A 17,351-nucleotide genomic window follows, 5' to 3' on the forward strand; every position below is an offset into this window, starting at 1 on the left:
GCTACATTTCTATCCATAACTGTGAGTACCCGTTACTTCTAAAAAAAAAAAAAAAAAAAAAAAAAATCTCGCAATTTGTCGTTTCTCTCTCAAATGTGATTGGATTGTGCAGGTGCCACTGATGGGGACAGCCTATCAGCAATCACCTTCAGCTTTCCGCCAAAGTCAACTCCATGGTCAGATTTAGATAAGAGACGAAACCATGGACGAAACAATGGATGAAGAAGTTAATGATAGTTTTCGCTTCAAGTGTTTGCTGTGTTTACCAATGTAAGCACTGTGGCAGTAGTAATGCAATATTTAAAAAATGTACTCTTGTACTCTTGATACTCAAGTACTTTAGTACTGTTACTTAAGTAGACATCTGACTGTAGTACTTTTACTTGTACTTGAGTAAAATTTAGCAAGGGGTATCTGTACTTTTACTCAAGTAATGAAGCTGTGTACTCTGTCCGCCTCTGGCAAAAAGACCCCGGATGATCTACTTCTTCTGCCGAGATCCTGAAGTGTGTATTCGATGGACACTTTATTATCCCATGAGGCCACGGGAGGGGATTTATGAATGGAGGTGAAGAGACACAACTGACGCAACATGGCAGGTCACATGACAGTGACAACATGGTTCAAATGTAGTACCTACTCATGCAATGCCATAGGCATGGATACTTTCTCACTTCTCTGTTTTTTATGTTAAAATACATTTTCTTCTCCCATGTTCAAATCATTCTGTAAGTAAAGCATTTATTTACCGGTAATAGCAGATACTTATAAATACTGGATAAATATTCATAATGTTCTGATCCAGTCTGACTTCTGACCTGTAATGCTGCCAGAATCATAATCATACACTGTTCGCTCGTTGGCCAGAGGAGAACTGAGCGACTGAGCCTGGGTTCTCCCAAGGTTTATTTCTCCATTCTGTCACTGATGGAGTTTCGAACTTACTTAAGCTGGACTGTGACGCTATTTTGTTCTGGAAACAAACTTTGTTGTAATATTTTCCTGTTATCTCTGTAAAGCTGCTTTGATATATAAATAAAGGTGACTTGACTTATATTTGCTGAAGAACTGTTTATGTTTGTCTGAAAATCATTAAATTCTTCAGATGTGCAAGAGGATCTGAGCGACATGGTGTTATGTGCTTCCCTCCGCCCACATGTGTGTGATACGACCCCTCTCGACCCCTCACAGAGACAAATCATACACACAATCATGCACACGATCATACACACATAAACACGATCATACACAAACGGCGATCTTACTGTGACCAGAATATGACTCTTTCTTTCTAACATAAGTAAAGTATGGTGTGACTCAAGGCTCTGTTTTAGGTCCTCTGTTGTTCTCCTTGTACACACAGACACACTCTCTAAAGTCGACCTTATCTGTTAGTTCAACTTTTAAATGCCATAGTCTAGTCATAGTGTATGCCAAAATAATTATACTAATAATAATAAGAGAATAATAAACTCTTTCTTTAGGTCTCCTCGATTTCATCTCAAATCACAGGAGGTAAAAACAACACCGGCAAAACATTTCACAAACGTATTGATCGCTGGTTACATCACTGCCAGGATGAATTCAACAAAGGACTCATTGAACAGACAAAACCTGAAAAGTTAATCATCAACTAGTGTATTTGTTTAAGCATTAGACGTGTCTCTCACAGCACATCCAGATCAATACTCGCGCTGGATAGGGGATTCAACTACAGTTTCTCTATGCATGTTAGCTGCCGTGTTGTATTGAATGTGCACTTTTTAAAACTATATATTTTTTAAAAACTATACATGCAGAAAATATAATTTAAAAAAATTAAAAAAATTAAAATTACATTTAAGAGATAAAAAAAAAAAAACATTTAAAAAACAGTTTCTATAGACATTTTATTAAAGTATAGTTTAGTTTACCTTGCTTGTCAGTACATTCAGTGGGACACTTTAACCATATTTCAAAGAAAATAGAAGTAATTATGAATTTATACATATAAAGACATACCTTAAGTCTGACTTAAAAACGCTCTAAAGTTAAGCTAATTCTATAATATAAATTTAAACTATGATACATTTTGATTTAGTGTCTGAAAACATTATATTCGGTTCACATTTAGTACATTATTTTAAAGTGTATCATTTACATAAATACTCTAACACTTTATTTTAGGATCCAGTTCTTACTATCACTATTTGCCACTGGCTGCTTATTATTATACTAGGATATTGGCTGTTTATTACTTATAAAGCACATATTAATGCCTTATTCTGCATGATCATATTCTACATCCCTTAATCTACCCGATACTTAAACTTAACAACTACCTTACTGACTATTACTATTAATAAGCAGTAATTAGGAGTTTATTGAGGAAAAAGTCATAGTTAATAGTTAATAGTGAGATTTAGACCCTGAACTAAAGTGTGACCGATTAAAAGTGTGCAAGTGTACTTCTTTTTCACAAGAGGAATCCAGTCAATGATAAACTAAGGAAAATCTAGTTTTAAATGCCAAAGCCCATGTTAAGCTCCTGTTGGCAAAAAAGCGGGAATTTCCTTCCTGTCCACTACAGACAAATGCCCGTGTCACTTCCTGTGCAAGTGCTGACACGTTCCTGGCCCTGTGGAGAGAAAGCCGCTCAACTGAAGGATCAGACGGACAAATATTAAGCAAGAAAAACAAAGCCTCAAGCTCGCATTAGCATCAGTAACTGTAAATCCTCTAGACGCAGTTTGATTGAGAAATGCATAATTCTATCTAAATTACATAATGCACTAATGCATTGTTCTGATAGTCTCCATCACTTCTTTATGCCAAAAGTCTAAAGTCTGCAGGTAATAACCCAGGACTGTGGGCTCTAAATAGCATCCTATCCCAGCATGAGAGATCACATGGGTGGAGGAGGGGTTCAGCAAACAACACTATCTAGTGTAAGCACAGTACCTGGCACCCACAGACACAAGTAATCACCACACCATTATTCACAGCTAGAAATATCACCACAACAAACCAGTATAGATAGTGTTTTTGAGCTTTGTGCTATGAGTAATATAGTTACTATTAGTTATATAATTTTTCAGTCTTGTCTGAAAAACACTAATAACATAAGAGAGTAATGAAGAAGAGCTACAAAATAACTGCAAATGCTGAATTCGATTTTTATCTTATTAACTCATTTAAATCTAATCCCCAACTAATGAATGATTAGTTTGGAGAATATTCTAAAATAATTTTTTTAAATTAACATTCGTTTTAAAAGTTATTTTACATAATACACGTGAGAAAATTCAGTATTCTCCTCATCCATCAAAAATGACCTTTTGTATAATTACTATCATATTTTGTTTATTACTCTGGATTATTATTTAATGCACGTACTCATATTTATCTATGAACATTCACCTTTGTACCATGAGGTTGCTCCAGTGGTCCTGTCCATAAGTGTATTTCTGTCTATTTAATTACTGAATCTTGTATATGTATCCCTTTTATCCTTAGCGTCTTGGTAATATGAGGAAATATCTGTGCTGCTCAGGAGCAAGTAATGACTGAACAGAGAGGATTCATCAGGTCCAGGATTGAAACCCACAAGCTTTGTGTTGCCAGCCCAGTTACTGGTCAGCTCATATACTGTATAAGTGTATTAGCTGTAGCTGGGAGTCACAGTGGCTTAGCTCAATGGAAGTGTAGGATATAAAGCTAGTGAACATCAGGATGGGTTTCCATTTTAAATACATAAATATAGTTAAAAAATGTAGGTATGAGAATTATTTTGGCATAGACTATGACTAGACTATGGCATTAAAAGTTGAACTAACAGATAAGGCGACTTTAAAGAGTGTGTCTGTGTGTACAAGGAGAACAACAGAGGACCTAAAACAGAGCCTTGAGTCACACCATACTTTACTTATGTTAGGTTTAACATATCTATTTACACTAAGTGCTAGCAAACTGACGGGTAGGAAGCAATTCAGGCTAATTTCCATTTATAATTATGGCAACATAATTCTCCAGATGGTATATTAGAATGTCTTAATCACTAGGGTCTAAGAGTACTAGTAGAGATTCAATCATGATTGTCATTTATAACTCTAAAAAATGTTGTGTTGTGGTTTCTTTATAAGCGGTTTAACAACTGCCATTTGGATGGGTCTTGGCAAATATCCTAATGATAGGGATTTAATAATACTTAAAAGGGCTTTCACAACTTCAGAAACACCTCTTACTGCAGCTTTGTGTGTATAATTGAGTCTAGCACTTGCTGATGTATAATAGTGAAGGACTGAAGTGGCAAATTCAGTTGCAAATCTCCAGTTTTCTTTCTAATGTTTTTGATCTCCTTTGGGTAGAAATTCCCTCATATTCCTCTTTTTGTACATATATCCTTGAAAACTATAATGAAATGCTCAGTGATTTCTGATGGGAAAGTTCTCAAGAATACTGAAAGATGCCATTCTGTGAGCAAATGATGAGACAGAGAGAAAACATTATGTTTTCTAAAGCACTGTTTAAACTGGTGGGTTGTGAAAAATGGTTCACAGGTCTTTTGATAGGGTCAAAAAAAAAACCTCAAAACAAAAACAATGCTAAATGCAAATGCTACTAACCATCCCATTGCAAATCAGGTTTATTAGCAAAATGTACAGACTTTCAGCTGTTTGCGATGAACAAATCAAATTAAAGTAATTGAAATACCTCAACACAACAAATGTTTCAAGTAGTTTCCCCAAATTTAACTGAAAATGCAACTTTACTTATGCAACGGGGGTTGAATAATTATTGATTATTGAAAAAGCCAACTTACTGAAATCCTATTTAATCCCCTGGCATTATTATTCTTCTGAGCCTAAATTTCTGACTCTAACTCCACCTAGAGCTTTAACTTTACATACTCCAAACTCGGCTCAGACCTTCAGACTGTTCTGACTTAGTGTACTATATCTTTTCTAACTGATCAGACTTACGGTTTTCCTAAAAATGACGATTAAAACTCGAAAAATCCCATTGACTTTCATTGCAGAATGTTCAAATTGAGCCAAGGCTACAGTGGCCCAGTAGTGCACAACATATCTATCTATCTATCTATCTATCTATCTATCTATCTATCTATCTATCTATCTATCTATCTATCTATCTATCTATCTATCTATCTATCTATCTATCTATCTATCTATCTATCTATCTATCTATCTGTGGCGAGCTGCCTGAGCAAGACGAGGTCGAGGGCCGTGAGAGCACAAGGCCGGTGGCGTGACTACTGATGAGCGACACCTGCGCGACGCACCGGTCTCGTATCTCTCACGGTCCTCGGCCTCGTCCTGCTCAGGCAGCACGCCACACTATCTATTTATTATTTATCTATCTTTCTAACTAATCTTTCTTTTTCTTTTTAACTAATCTTTTTCTTTTTTTCTAACTATTCTTTCTTTCCGACTAATCTATCTATCAAACTTTAAATTACTTTAAAATTCAAACTACTTTAAACTTCTTCAAACTCTCTGGTCCGGTTTTCTATCTATCTTTCTATTTATCTACTATTTCTAATCTGTCTATCTATCTAGATCGTTCTATCTATCATCTATCTATCTATCTATCTATCTATCTATCTATCTATCTATCTATCTATCTATCTATCTATCTACTATTTATCTTTTTTTCTAACTAATCATTATTTTTTCTTTCTTTCTAATGAATCTATCTATCTATCTATCTATCTATCTATCTATCTATCTATCTATCTATCTATCTATCTTTCTATCTATCTAATCTTTCTTTTTCTTTCTAACTAATCTTTTTCTTTCTAACTATTCTTTCTTTCCAACTAAACTTTAAACTTCAAACTACTTTAAACTTCTTCAAACTTCTTCAAACTCTCTGGTCCGGCTTTCTCAAGCCAACTTAAAGTTTGTCTCAACAAACTTTTTTTTTCTTGTTTTGATTACAACTGTAATTGACCGTTCGCAAAGACCCGCCTTTAGTTGCTATGTCCGACAAGCCACGCCGCTCTCACGCCACACACCATGTTCTCACGCAGTGTAAAACACATCGCGGAGCAGAGAGGGCACTGACAATGCACAGACAGACAGGACAGACCGGGGTACTTTTGATATGAAATAAAGTCTCAACTTTCAAATTTGGTCATTTATTAAAGAAATTTAAACAATAAATACCGTTTTGTGGCTCTTTAATGTGTCTGACAGATGAACCGATCATCTCTTCCTTCTAGTTAATTTATAGCATCAAATAAACATGAATGAACATCAGAAGGAATGTTTTAACCATGGAAAAACATCAGTACACACCGTTTTTCAAGTTCAAATCCTCCAACGTTAATCTACTAACTCTCCAGACTGCTTTGTCGGACAAAAATGGCGGATTCGGCGTACGGCGGATTATGATTGGTCAGAACTCCCTGCGAAGGGTCAAGTGTGCATTGTTAGGAATAGCAAAATAAATGAAATAATACATTTTAAAAAGGAACAAAAATCTTTTCCATGTATTTTCTTACTGATGTCAAAGACATTTTTACTAATTCAAATCATGTTAAAATAAATGTGTACTCAGACTAATTAATGGTGCTTATCTCAATGATATTAAGATATTAAGTTTGTTTTGTGGTAAACATGACAAATGTACCATTAACAAATGACATAGGCCTCACCCTCAACTTGGACACGTTGATAAAGTTGATAAATCAAGCATACAATAATGTGCAATAATTATGGTGATCATAAATGGGTTGGTCTAATGTTTTACTAGCATCATAACTGATAATAGTGGGAAATGTTTTGTGTGTTTATGTGTGTGTCTCTTTATATCAGTTTCTATATTTGACTCCATGTATATTTTCTCAGACAACTAGTAAATGTACAGGCCAAAATAAATGTATCTCCTCTAATAATGTGGTGTGTTATGTCTGGTTCTCATTAACAGAACTTTGAAGTTCCTCTTTTTACAAAATGAAGCGTTTCAATTTCTCAGTGATTTTTGGTCATACAATGAAAGTCAATGGGGTCCAAAAGAACATTTGACCCCACTGACTTCAATATTACAGACAAAAACTTTTTTTTTTTTTAAATATCTTCTGTTGTGTAAAGTAATTCAGGTTTGCAACGACGTGAAGATGAGTAAATGATGACAGAATTAAATTTTTGGGGTGAATTAGGGAACCCGCTCAGGTTCAGAGTAAAAAGAGAGTGATTTGATGATTTGGTGTTGGGAATGCATCGATTATATAATCATGGTAGTTTTGTTTCAGTGCATACTTAAAATGTGCGTCACCTGTGTCCACTGTCCCAAGTATCTGAACTATCATGGTAACTGTTGCTCTGAGCAACACACGTGTGTTTTAATAATGCACATTGATCTTTCCATTGACTTCTATTGACTTCCCTCCCACCTCTGATAAGATCTCAGCTAAAGAGAAGTCCTTTGGACCTGTCACTCTTATCATTGGCCATTGAAGAACACACACCCTTAAAATGGGGAATGAGAAAACTTCTGTGTGCAGGTTTGATGACGAGATGTGTGAAGTTCAGATTGTGACGCCATGATACAATCTATGAAATAAACTTTTATAGGCCATACTAATATATTCTTATATAATCGTATAATGTCATCAAGATACTTTATTTAGATTCACAAAGGGGTCAAAGGAAGCATTCGATAAGATTAGAGTCATATAGTCATACGTATTTTATATATTATATTTTATATCAAATGCATGTTTTGTTAAAGCAATTAGCTCCAACAGCAATGAAAAAAAAAAAAAAACGAAGACTTATTACACATTTATAAACTAAACGTTGGTAATAATAGTCTTCATCAGCTCAAGAAACAATTGCTCCGAGAAGTATTGTAACATCACTTTCTCATGATCCAGCATGATGGACGATGGTTCATTTTCAAACTAAAGCTATCCCATAATGCCTCTCAGTATCATTTTCATGTACACTGTAAAAAAAAAAAAGTAAAAAAAAGGCAGCTGTGGTTGCCAGAGATTGGCTGTAAAAAATAAGGCAGCAGCAGTTTAGGTTTTACAGACTTAACTTAAATTTACAGTAAAAAAAACACGTATTTCATTATTGGATATATTGTTAATTTACCGACATATGGAAGTACTAATATCTGTTTTGTATCATTGTAATACACTGACAACCACCAATCACAGCGGTGATGAGAGTCACATGATCAATCAAAGCTCATCACAAGCAGCTTTTCCACAAGACAGTTAATAGTAATATATATAGAAGCTGCACAGTGTCATTCACACAAGCACTGAACACCATCATAACACACATGAAATAAATAAAAAATGCAGTAAACATTCATTTAACAACATTAGATGTAACATAAAACCCCTAATGTACATAACTGATTAGAAAATAAGCTATGAAGAAACAGTTATTTCAACATCAAATGTGAGGGAATTGTGGGAACGTTTTTCACTGTAAATTATACATGATTCATTATTTTTGACGTCCAAAACCTGTAAATGTAACGGTATTTTACTGTAAAATGTATGGTTAGATCTATCACAGTTTATTCACGCTATATAGTATGGTCTTTTACCGTTAAAATCACGATCATTTTTGCAGTGTACATAAACACCACAAACACTGCATTCTGGTCACAATGCTGTCATTAAACAGCTCATTGTTTTAACATGAACTTGAAAGATTGTGCTGATTGGAATGAGGAGTGAAAGAGGAAACTCCCACAAAAGCAATGCAGTGACCCTGGGAAGTGGGCCAGCCCTGCGCTGAACACTGTTACTGGACAGCCGGGATCAGGGTGTGGGTCACTGTTGTTCACCCTGACCAGAGGATATATTTAACACAGGCACTTCAGCCAATACACACGTCATGAAGGGTCTTCCTCACACACTGGCAGTGCACAAGATCCACCTTGAAGACTCGATACATGCGGTTTCCTTTTAAAGCAGGGCGTTTTGAAGGGTGGTATTAACGGGAAGGACATTTTCTGAACGGACTTAAGTATGCAATGAATACTTAAGTCAGTCTGATTTAAGATTCTTAATTGTCATCAACTTTTGTCCATTTCCTGGATGTTCTTGTCTATTAATAAATGCTCACCTTTTGATTATTATTGTTGTCTGTGCTATTACTCATGTTTCCAACTTATTTGGGGTTTATTTTAACCCAGCAATACAGTCATTTTTAAACAATAGTTCAGTTAAGCCCAGCATGTTGGATCAAACATTGAACCCGATGGGTTTGTCCATATTTGACCCAGCGCTTGGGTTGCCAAAATGACCCGAATTAGGCTGTTTTTAACCCAGTATTTTTAGAGAGTGAAGAACATTTCATCCATGGAAACTTTCTATTCCACAAAAGGTTCTTTATAGTGGAAAAAACGTTAAAAGGTTTTAACTTAAAAAGAAGGTTATTTTAAGAACTGTTGACTTCTTCGTGGAACATGAAATGGTTCTTTCATGGCATTTCCTGCGCAAACCTTTAGCTTTGTTAGCGCAGAGACTTCACACTGGAAACTATAAAACTTTAACTAAACATATTCTTTATTGGCCTGTAAAGTCAAAAGTCAACATTTGTCCAGGACTAATGCTCTATGAAAGACATTTGTAGCATCACAAGTGTTTTAACTCTGTCTGAGACTTGATCAAGGAACTAGTATGCAAGAATAAACAGTAGAAATGAAAATATTTCTGTCGTGGCCTCACATTTCGTGTTTTCAAGTCCAAATTCTGTTCTTGGTGTGTATAAATGTAGAAAAGTCTTGTTTGTTAGCCGATTCTGAGCCGCAGAAGTGAGAAACTGTCTTTAGAATTGACAAAGTCACACAGAAACTTCTGTAATTATGACTGACTACTGTCGTCACATAGGTTACCTCTTATGGAAAAAGTGTGGCAATACCATGGTACAATGAAGGTATCAGATAATACCATGGTACAACTATAAAACAATAATAGCAGAATTGGACACAACCAGAAAATGTGGAAGTACAGGGCAAGAAAAAAACAAAGCAACGGCTAAAAGGATGTGCTTTTTATATCCGTGAAAAATAAGTTAAATTTAAAGTTAAAAAAGAGAACTTATTATGGAAATAATCAACTTTAAAGGAACATATGTTGAACAGAATGTAATGATTTGAGACACTTAATAGCATATTATTTGCAATTAACTGAAAATGTATTAGTAGTTTGAATTTATATAAAATGCAAATCTGCAAAGCTGAAATTTAGTGTGCTTTCTTGACTTAAGTAGGACTTACATCTTTATATGTATTTCATAATTCGTCTATTGTCTTTGAAATGTGGTTTAAGTTACTGCTGAATGTACTGACAGGCATTTATGAAAACTAAAATATACCTTAATTTAATATCTGTTTAAAACTTGTCAGTCATAAATATATTTGTAATTACACATTTGTAATGAAGCAGTTATTTATATTGAATTATTTGTAATATCACATAACAGACAACAGTTAAAATTATAACCAAGTTTACATGTGCTTTAGTATGTTAGTCAACAAAATAAGTGTAAAAATAATCGTAATTCAAATGGAAACAAGAAAAATAATCGTAATTCAAATGGAAAACAAGAAAAATTATCGTAATTCAAATGGAAAGCAAGAAAAATTATCGTAATTCAAATGGAAAACAATAAAAATTATCGTAATTCAAATGGAAAACAAGAAAAATTATCGTAATTCAAAGGGAAAACAAGAAAAATATTCGTAATTCAAATGGAAAACAAACAAAAAAAAATCATAATTCAAATGGAAAACAAGAAAAATGATTGTAAATCCAATGGAAAACAAGAAAAATGATCATAATTCAAATGGAAAACAAGAAAAATAATCGTAATTCAAATGGAAAACAAGAAAAATAATTGTAATTCAAATGGAAAACAAGAAAAATTATCGTAATTCAAATGGAAAACAAGAAAAATTATCGTAATTCAAATGGAAAACAAGAAAAATTATCGTAATTCAAAGGGAAAACAAGAAAAATATTCGTAATTCAAATGGAAAACAATAAAAAAAAATCATAATTCAAATGGAAAACAAGAAAAATGATCGTAAATCCAATGGAAAACAAGAAAAATGATCATAATTCAAATGGAAAACAAGAAAAATAATCGTAATTCAAATGGAAAACAAGAAAAATAATTGTAATTCAAATGGAAAACAAGAAAAATTATCGTAATTCAAATGGAAAACAAGAAAAATTGTTGTAATTCAAAGGGAAAACAATAAAAATAATCGTAATTTAAATGGAAAACAAGAAAAATGAAAAATAATCGTAATTCAAATGGAAACAAGAAAAATAATTGTAATTCTAACGGAAAACAAGAAAAATTATCGTAATTCTAACGGAAAACAAGACGATTCTTCTTGCCCCATTGGCAGATAATTTAGCTTGTTTTAAACAAAAACTCACTTAATTTAGATTTTTCTTTTCTTTTTTTACAAATCAGAAAACAAAATATAATATCTTATGTCATTTTACTTCTCTAGTAAATTCTTCTTGATTTAATAATTTTTAGATATTTGGACTGGAAACAAGACAAAAATACTAAGCATTTTTAGCGGTGTACAAAGTGCACGTTTAAAATTGTTACTTAAGTGTGTTAAGAAACCGTCATGAACGTGACACTTTTATTTCAATAATATTATATTATCTGAAAGTTAATACTACTGTATATTAACTACAAGATTGAAGTACACTACATGTGCATTTCTTTTTCACATGAAATGTTTGTGAAATTTTACTGTTTTTTGGTTACACAGTATTTTAAGGTGTCATTGTTATACATTTAAGTTCCGAGTAATATTAATTAACGACATGTACTTACTATAGGGTTAGGGTAGGATTAGGATTTGTTTGAGGGTTAGTTGCATGTCATTTTGCATAATTTACTGTTATTACTGTAAGGACACTGTAAAATAAAAGTGTTACCGGTTTTTTTTTTTTTACCGTGTAAAATCTGTAATTGCTATTGAGCCAGGCAGACAAAGTAACATTTCAAACCTGAAAATTTGTCTGAAAAAATGAGGAAAAAGCATTATTCACGTCATTTTTTTTGTCATATCAAGATGTGTGTTCATATGTGTGACTGATGCATTGTGCTTGCTAAGGTGAGGCCGCTGTGACTCAGTGCTGATAGTGTGTGTGTGGGATCTGATAGAGGAGCAGGACACACCACAGTTATACATTTACAGACAGGTGCCTATAAATCCTCACACACACTCACCTGCACCAGCACAGCCACGGACGCCTCAACCGAACAAAGGACTCCATCGTCACACACACACACACCCGGTCCTGGACTAAACTTCACTCTGAATCATGTGTTCTGGAAACTGTGCTAAATGCCTGGGGATCACGCTCATCCCGCTGGCCATCATCTGTGTGCTCTGCAACATCCTCCTGTTCTTCCCCGGTGGAGAAGTGGCCGATAAGTCCGAGGACATCACAGGCGAGGTCTTTTACCTGGGAGGAATTCTGGGATCCGGTGTGCTGGTGAGAGAAGTTTAACATCTCAGCTCTCTGCATGAAATGTCATGCATTTAACGTGTCAATTTATGTGCAAAAGGGTTTATAGAGGATTTATAAATTAAATTTGCTCGGTTTGTGTTTCACGAATGAAGCTCATTTTCTCTAAGCCTGTTGATTATTCGTGATATCGTGAGTTCTTTAAAGGGAGTGTTTTATTTTGCTAAATGTTACACTATTTTTTTGTTTGATTTTAAGGTCTTTGATTCAATGTAGAAAAGACTTTTGAGGCAAACCCTCACATTTAATGAATATACTGGGATGGTCTTTGTTTAGATGATCTTCCCGGCGCTGGTTTTCCTGGGCTTGAAGAACAACGACTGCTGTGGATGCTGTGGGAACGAGAGCTGTGGAAAACGGTTTGCGGTGAGAAATCTCCTCTTTAACTCGAACGCTCTTCTCTTGAGGATCAGAAGTCATGTGACAAATGACATTTTCACGCCATTCATCCACACAATGGCCACATTATTCCCGCCATCTGAGAAAGGCCTTTCCGGGTTAAATATTCGGAATATGCATTTTTTATTTTTATTTTTGCAACACACCGGCTATTGTTTTAAAAAAGAAACATGAATAAAATTACAGTTCCAAACATTATGGAGACATTTAAGGTAAAAAAATAAATAAAAATAAGTTGCTGCCTTACATTTTTAAGTACAATCAACTTGGATAATTAAGTCATTTCAACTTAAATTACATTAAACTGACTTGAGTGAGTTGAATCTTGTATAGCCTAACTTAAACCAAATAAGTTGAAAAACTTATTCTGATGAGTTAAAGCAATGCAAAAACATATGTTGTCATAACTCATTGATCATATATCGGTTTGCTTTGATCCAGATGTTCAGCTCGATCCTGTTTGCCGCGGCCGGAGCTGTCGGCGCCACTTACTCCGTGATCGTCTCATGTGTGGCCATTAATCACGGACCCAAGTGCTTCACAGCAGAAAACAGCACTGACACCTCTTACCAATTTAGCGAGGGGTACGTGTTTATTTTCCAATTACGATCAAATCAGATAATAACCCAGTAGCTGTAATGTAACACTGTTTTATGTCCTTCAGAAACTACCTGTCCAACCACTCGATGTGGGAGGTGTGCACGGGCCCCGGGGACATCATCACGTGGCACCTGACCCTGTTCTGCATCCTGCTGATTGCCGGCCTGGTCCAGATCGGCCTGTGCGCTTTCCAGGTGATCAACGGGCTGATCGGCACCATCTGCGGGGACTGCTGCGGCTGCTGCGCGGTACGGCCACTCTCACATTAACACCCATCAGTTCACTTCACTCACAAACAACTGAGGAAACACAGTGCCTTCAAATTATTAAGGAAATAAACTTCATGCTTAATCGGAAAAATTGAGTAATGTGGAATTGTCAAGTTCACATAACTTAATTTTTTCACTTAAGCATTACGTTTATTTACTTCAAAAATTTAGTAAACCCGTTGCCTTAAAATGATTAAGTAAATAAACGTCATGCTTAATCGAAAAAATTAACTAATGTGGAATTATTAAGTTCACTTAACTTAATTTTTTCAATTAAGCATTAAGTTTATTTACTCAAGAAAATTGAGTGAACCCGTTGCCTTCAAATTAAGTAAATAAACGTCATGCTTAATAAAAAAATAAAAATAAAAAAGTAATGTGGAATTGTCAAGTTCAAATAACTTAATTTTTTCAATTAAGCATTAAGTTTATTTACTTTTTTTTTTTTTAGGAAACCCGTTGCCTTAAAATTTTAAAGTAAATAAACTTCTTGCTTAATCGAAAAAAAAAAAAAGTAATGTGGAATTATTAAGTTCACATAACTTATTTTTTTTCAATTAAGCATTACGTTTATTTAGCCTACTTAATTTTAAGGCAAGGGGTTTACTCAATTTTTTTAAGTGAGTGAACTGAACACTTTTTACAGTGAGTCCACAGTTTAAATCTGCATTGACGGAGAGTTAGAGTGCATGATGAATGCGGATTCATATCTATAACATGTTTATTTGTGTTTATCTGCAGGAATAAACCACTCGGAATGGACTTGGATCAATGATTCTTCAGTACTAATCTACGAATCATAAATCATACATTGTCAACATTTTTCACCTCATGATTTGTATCTACACTGTTCAGATGGATGGTGTTTTCTTCCGTTTGCTGTATACAACATCTGCCCGATGGCTGATGGCTTATGAAGGCAACAGATATTTGATATTGTTATATAAATAGGCCTATATAGGCTAGGTATGATGTATGATATAGATTTATATGAAATAGGATATTCATACAGTATATATAATAGCTATAGTGTATTTCCTATTAAAAAGATATTTATTCAAACTGTAAGAGAATGTTATTTTCGTACAAGTATTTAGTCTTTTTTAATGATGAAAGGGAGCGTGCAAATATGTGAATTATTTGATTAAAAATTGAAAAACAGTTTCATTTTATCTCAGGAAATCCATTGCTATATTAGTAAAATAATATTTGACACTTAATAAACTCTTGAATTTTAAAAAAAAACTCTTTGCTGTCCTTTGCATTTTTCCATATCACTCAGCAAAAAAATGAATCTTTTTTTTGACTTCTCGCTTGAGAAAACAGGAAGCAGAAGGACAGACAGCGAGAGGATCTGGGAAGCACCGTGACAGACTCTGGAGATTTCGGGTTACTTCACAAACAACAGCTGGCCTGTTGGAGATCATTTGCGTAATTTTCATATCTAAACATGCAATAACAAGCGCAAGCCGAAATTGTACTGACACGTTTCTGATAAGAGCTCTTACGTATTATTCTCATAGGCCCGTCCAAGTTATCGAAAGAAAGTAAATGTTTGTTGTTCCGATGATGCGTTATCAGTGTGTTTATGAGGGGAATGTTATTTTATGGCGGGTTTATAGGCAACAGCTCTTCACACAGGAATGATTAACTATATGTCCCATGATGCATGTTGGCGGATCCTTTATTACTGACAGATTACTTTATCCGGCTTTTGTGGCAAACAAAAAGTATTATAGTTGCATGATAAATGATTTGTTTCGCGCCAAATAGCCAGACCATATCACTTTATGTGTTTAATATGTTTAGTACGACAACAACAACAACATTGTGTAATTACAAGCCGCTTTAGGCTACATAGTATTTCCCCGTGAAGCACGTGTACAGTAGTAGTGTAGCAGTTTCACAGTAAAACTAACACAAACGTTAAAAAAAACTAACTTTAATAAGGCATTATTAAAAAAGTGTTTAGCTAATTATTAACAGATCAGTAGTTTATGTACATTTAAATAGTAATTGGCCAATACAAGAACATAATAATGTTTTTAAGTTTATATAATGACTCAGACCATCATAATAATTTGTATTTCACTGATTTGAACTCTGGACAGAAAGCTCTGACTGCTCCAGATGTTGAGGTGATGCTGAGACCCCTGCTGGACATCTGAGGGACTACAACATTAGTCTTTAAAGACCTTCTTCAACACCGTGTTTTCAATGCATCCGCTGTAAAAAGCTGTATAAAGCTCCTAGATGACCTATAATTTTCCACAGCTCATGTTGTTGGGATTTTTTTTGTCAACTGGAATTCCTTGGAAAGATATTTTTGCAGTGTTTTATCAGCAAAACATAAGTTCATTCCCGTTAAACATCAAAGATGGCGCCGCTGTGAATAAGGTCTATAGAGCCGTCGCAACACGTAGTAACAAATACATCGCAGAGAAAAGAGGACACTGACAACACGCCGAAAGACGAGACAGCAGGTTACTTTTGATATGAAACAAAGTCTCCGCTTTCAAATGTTGTCAATTTTTTTGTCAAATTAACTTTGTTAATGTTAGTTATTACACGGCTCTGTGGAATACTTGATTCTGATTGGTCAATTGCGTCATCCAGCGTTGTGTTATCCACCGATAAAAACCGGTAAATCTGAGATCAATATATCTCTTATCCCCATATTTATTAATGTGTCGAAATGCCATGTGATAAGTGGTATGGCTATCTCTTAGATGTCCGTATAGTTTGAACTTGTCGATTGTTAACAACTGCTCTCTCCACAGAAGCTTTGAGTTTAAAGAGCTAATAAAATATTTAGACTCAGATCAATATTTTCTGTCTAATTATTAACTTGCGTGGCAAGTAGCCGTGTAATAAGCGGGATAATGTACATCCAGCCGGTTGTTATCTCAGAATAAACCCCTTCAGGCTAATGCAAGGCTTCGGGGTCCTCATCACCCTGTCAGGGGTTTATACTGAGATAACAAACGGCTGGATGCATATTATCCATTATAATAAAAAAAAAAATTCATTGTTAGTTCATGTTATCTCAGTGCCATCAAATAATACTAACAGATAGATACAACTTTTAATGACATTTCTCCAGAGTGGCTATATACAGTGAGGAAAATAAGTATTTGAACACCCTGCTATTTTGCAAGTTCTCCCACTTGGAAATCATGGAGGGGTCTGCAATTGTCATCGTAGGTGCATGTCCACTGTGAGAGACATAATCTAAAAAAAAATTACCAAGCAGCTTGGTGAAAAAAGGTCCACTGTTGGAGCAATCATTAGAAAATGGAAGAAGCTAAACATGACTGTCAATCTCCCTCGGACTGGGGCTCCATGCAAGATCTCACCTCGTGGGGTCTCAATGATCCTAAGAAAGGTGAGAAATCAGCCCAGAACTACACGGGAGGAGCTGGTCAATGACCTGAAAAGAGCTGGGACCACCGTTTCCAAGGTTACTGTTGGTAATACACTAAGACGTCATGGTTTGAAATCATACATGGCACGGAAGGTTCCCCTGCTTAAACCAGCACATGTCAAGG

The 17,351-nt window shown here is 34.8% G+C and overlaps 1 protein-coding gene across 1 annotated transcript; it reads left to right on the forward strand.

Annotated features, from left to right (window-relative positions):
• The first annotated feature begins 12,227 nt into the window (after positions 1 to 12,227).
• tm4sf4 (transmembrane 4 L six family member 4) lies at positions 12,228 to 15,039 on the forward strand. Its single transcript, XM_084417880.1, has 5 exons — positions 12,228 to 12,502; positions 12,812 to 12,901; positions 13,376 to 13,518; positions 13,599 to 13,782; positions 14,545 to 15,039. The coding sequence occupies exons 1-5, from the start codon at positions 12,329 to 12,331 to the stop codon at positions 14,548 to 14,550; spliced, it is 597 nt and encodes a 198-aa protein (XP_084274006.1). The 5' UTR covers positions 12,228 to 12,328; the 3' UTR covers positions 14,551 to 15,039.
• The last annotated feature ends 2,312 nt before the right edge of the window (positions 15,040 to 17,351 follow it).

The sequence above is a fragment of the Rutilus rutilus genome (genome assembly GCF_951802725.1).
Source record: "Rutilus rutilus genome assembly, chromosome: 8".
Taxonomy (NCBI): domain Eukaryota; kingdom Metazoa; phylum Chordata; class Actinopteri; order Cypriniformes; family Leuciscidae; genus Rutilus; species Rutilus rutilus.

Excerpts from the sequence above, each read along its gene's own strand:
- tm4sf4 (XM_084417880.1), top strand. The coding sequence starts at position 12,329 with ATGTGTTCTGGAAACTGTGCTAAATGCCTGGGGATCACGCTCATCCCG. Across the intron at positions 12,503-12,811 it reads TTCTGGGATCCGGTGTGCTG|ATGATCTTCCCGGCGCTGGT; the intron begins GTGAGAGAAGTT and ends GTCTTTGTTTAG. Across the intron at positions 13,519-13,598 it reads TCTTACCAATTTAGCGAGGG|AAACTACCTGTCCAACCACT; the intron begins GTACGTGTTTAT and ends TATGTCCTTCAG.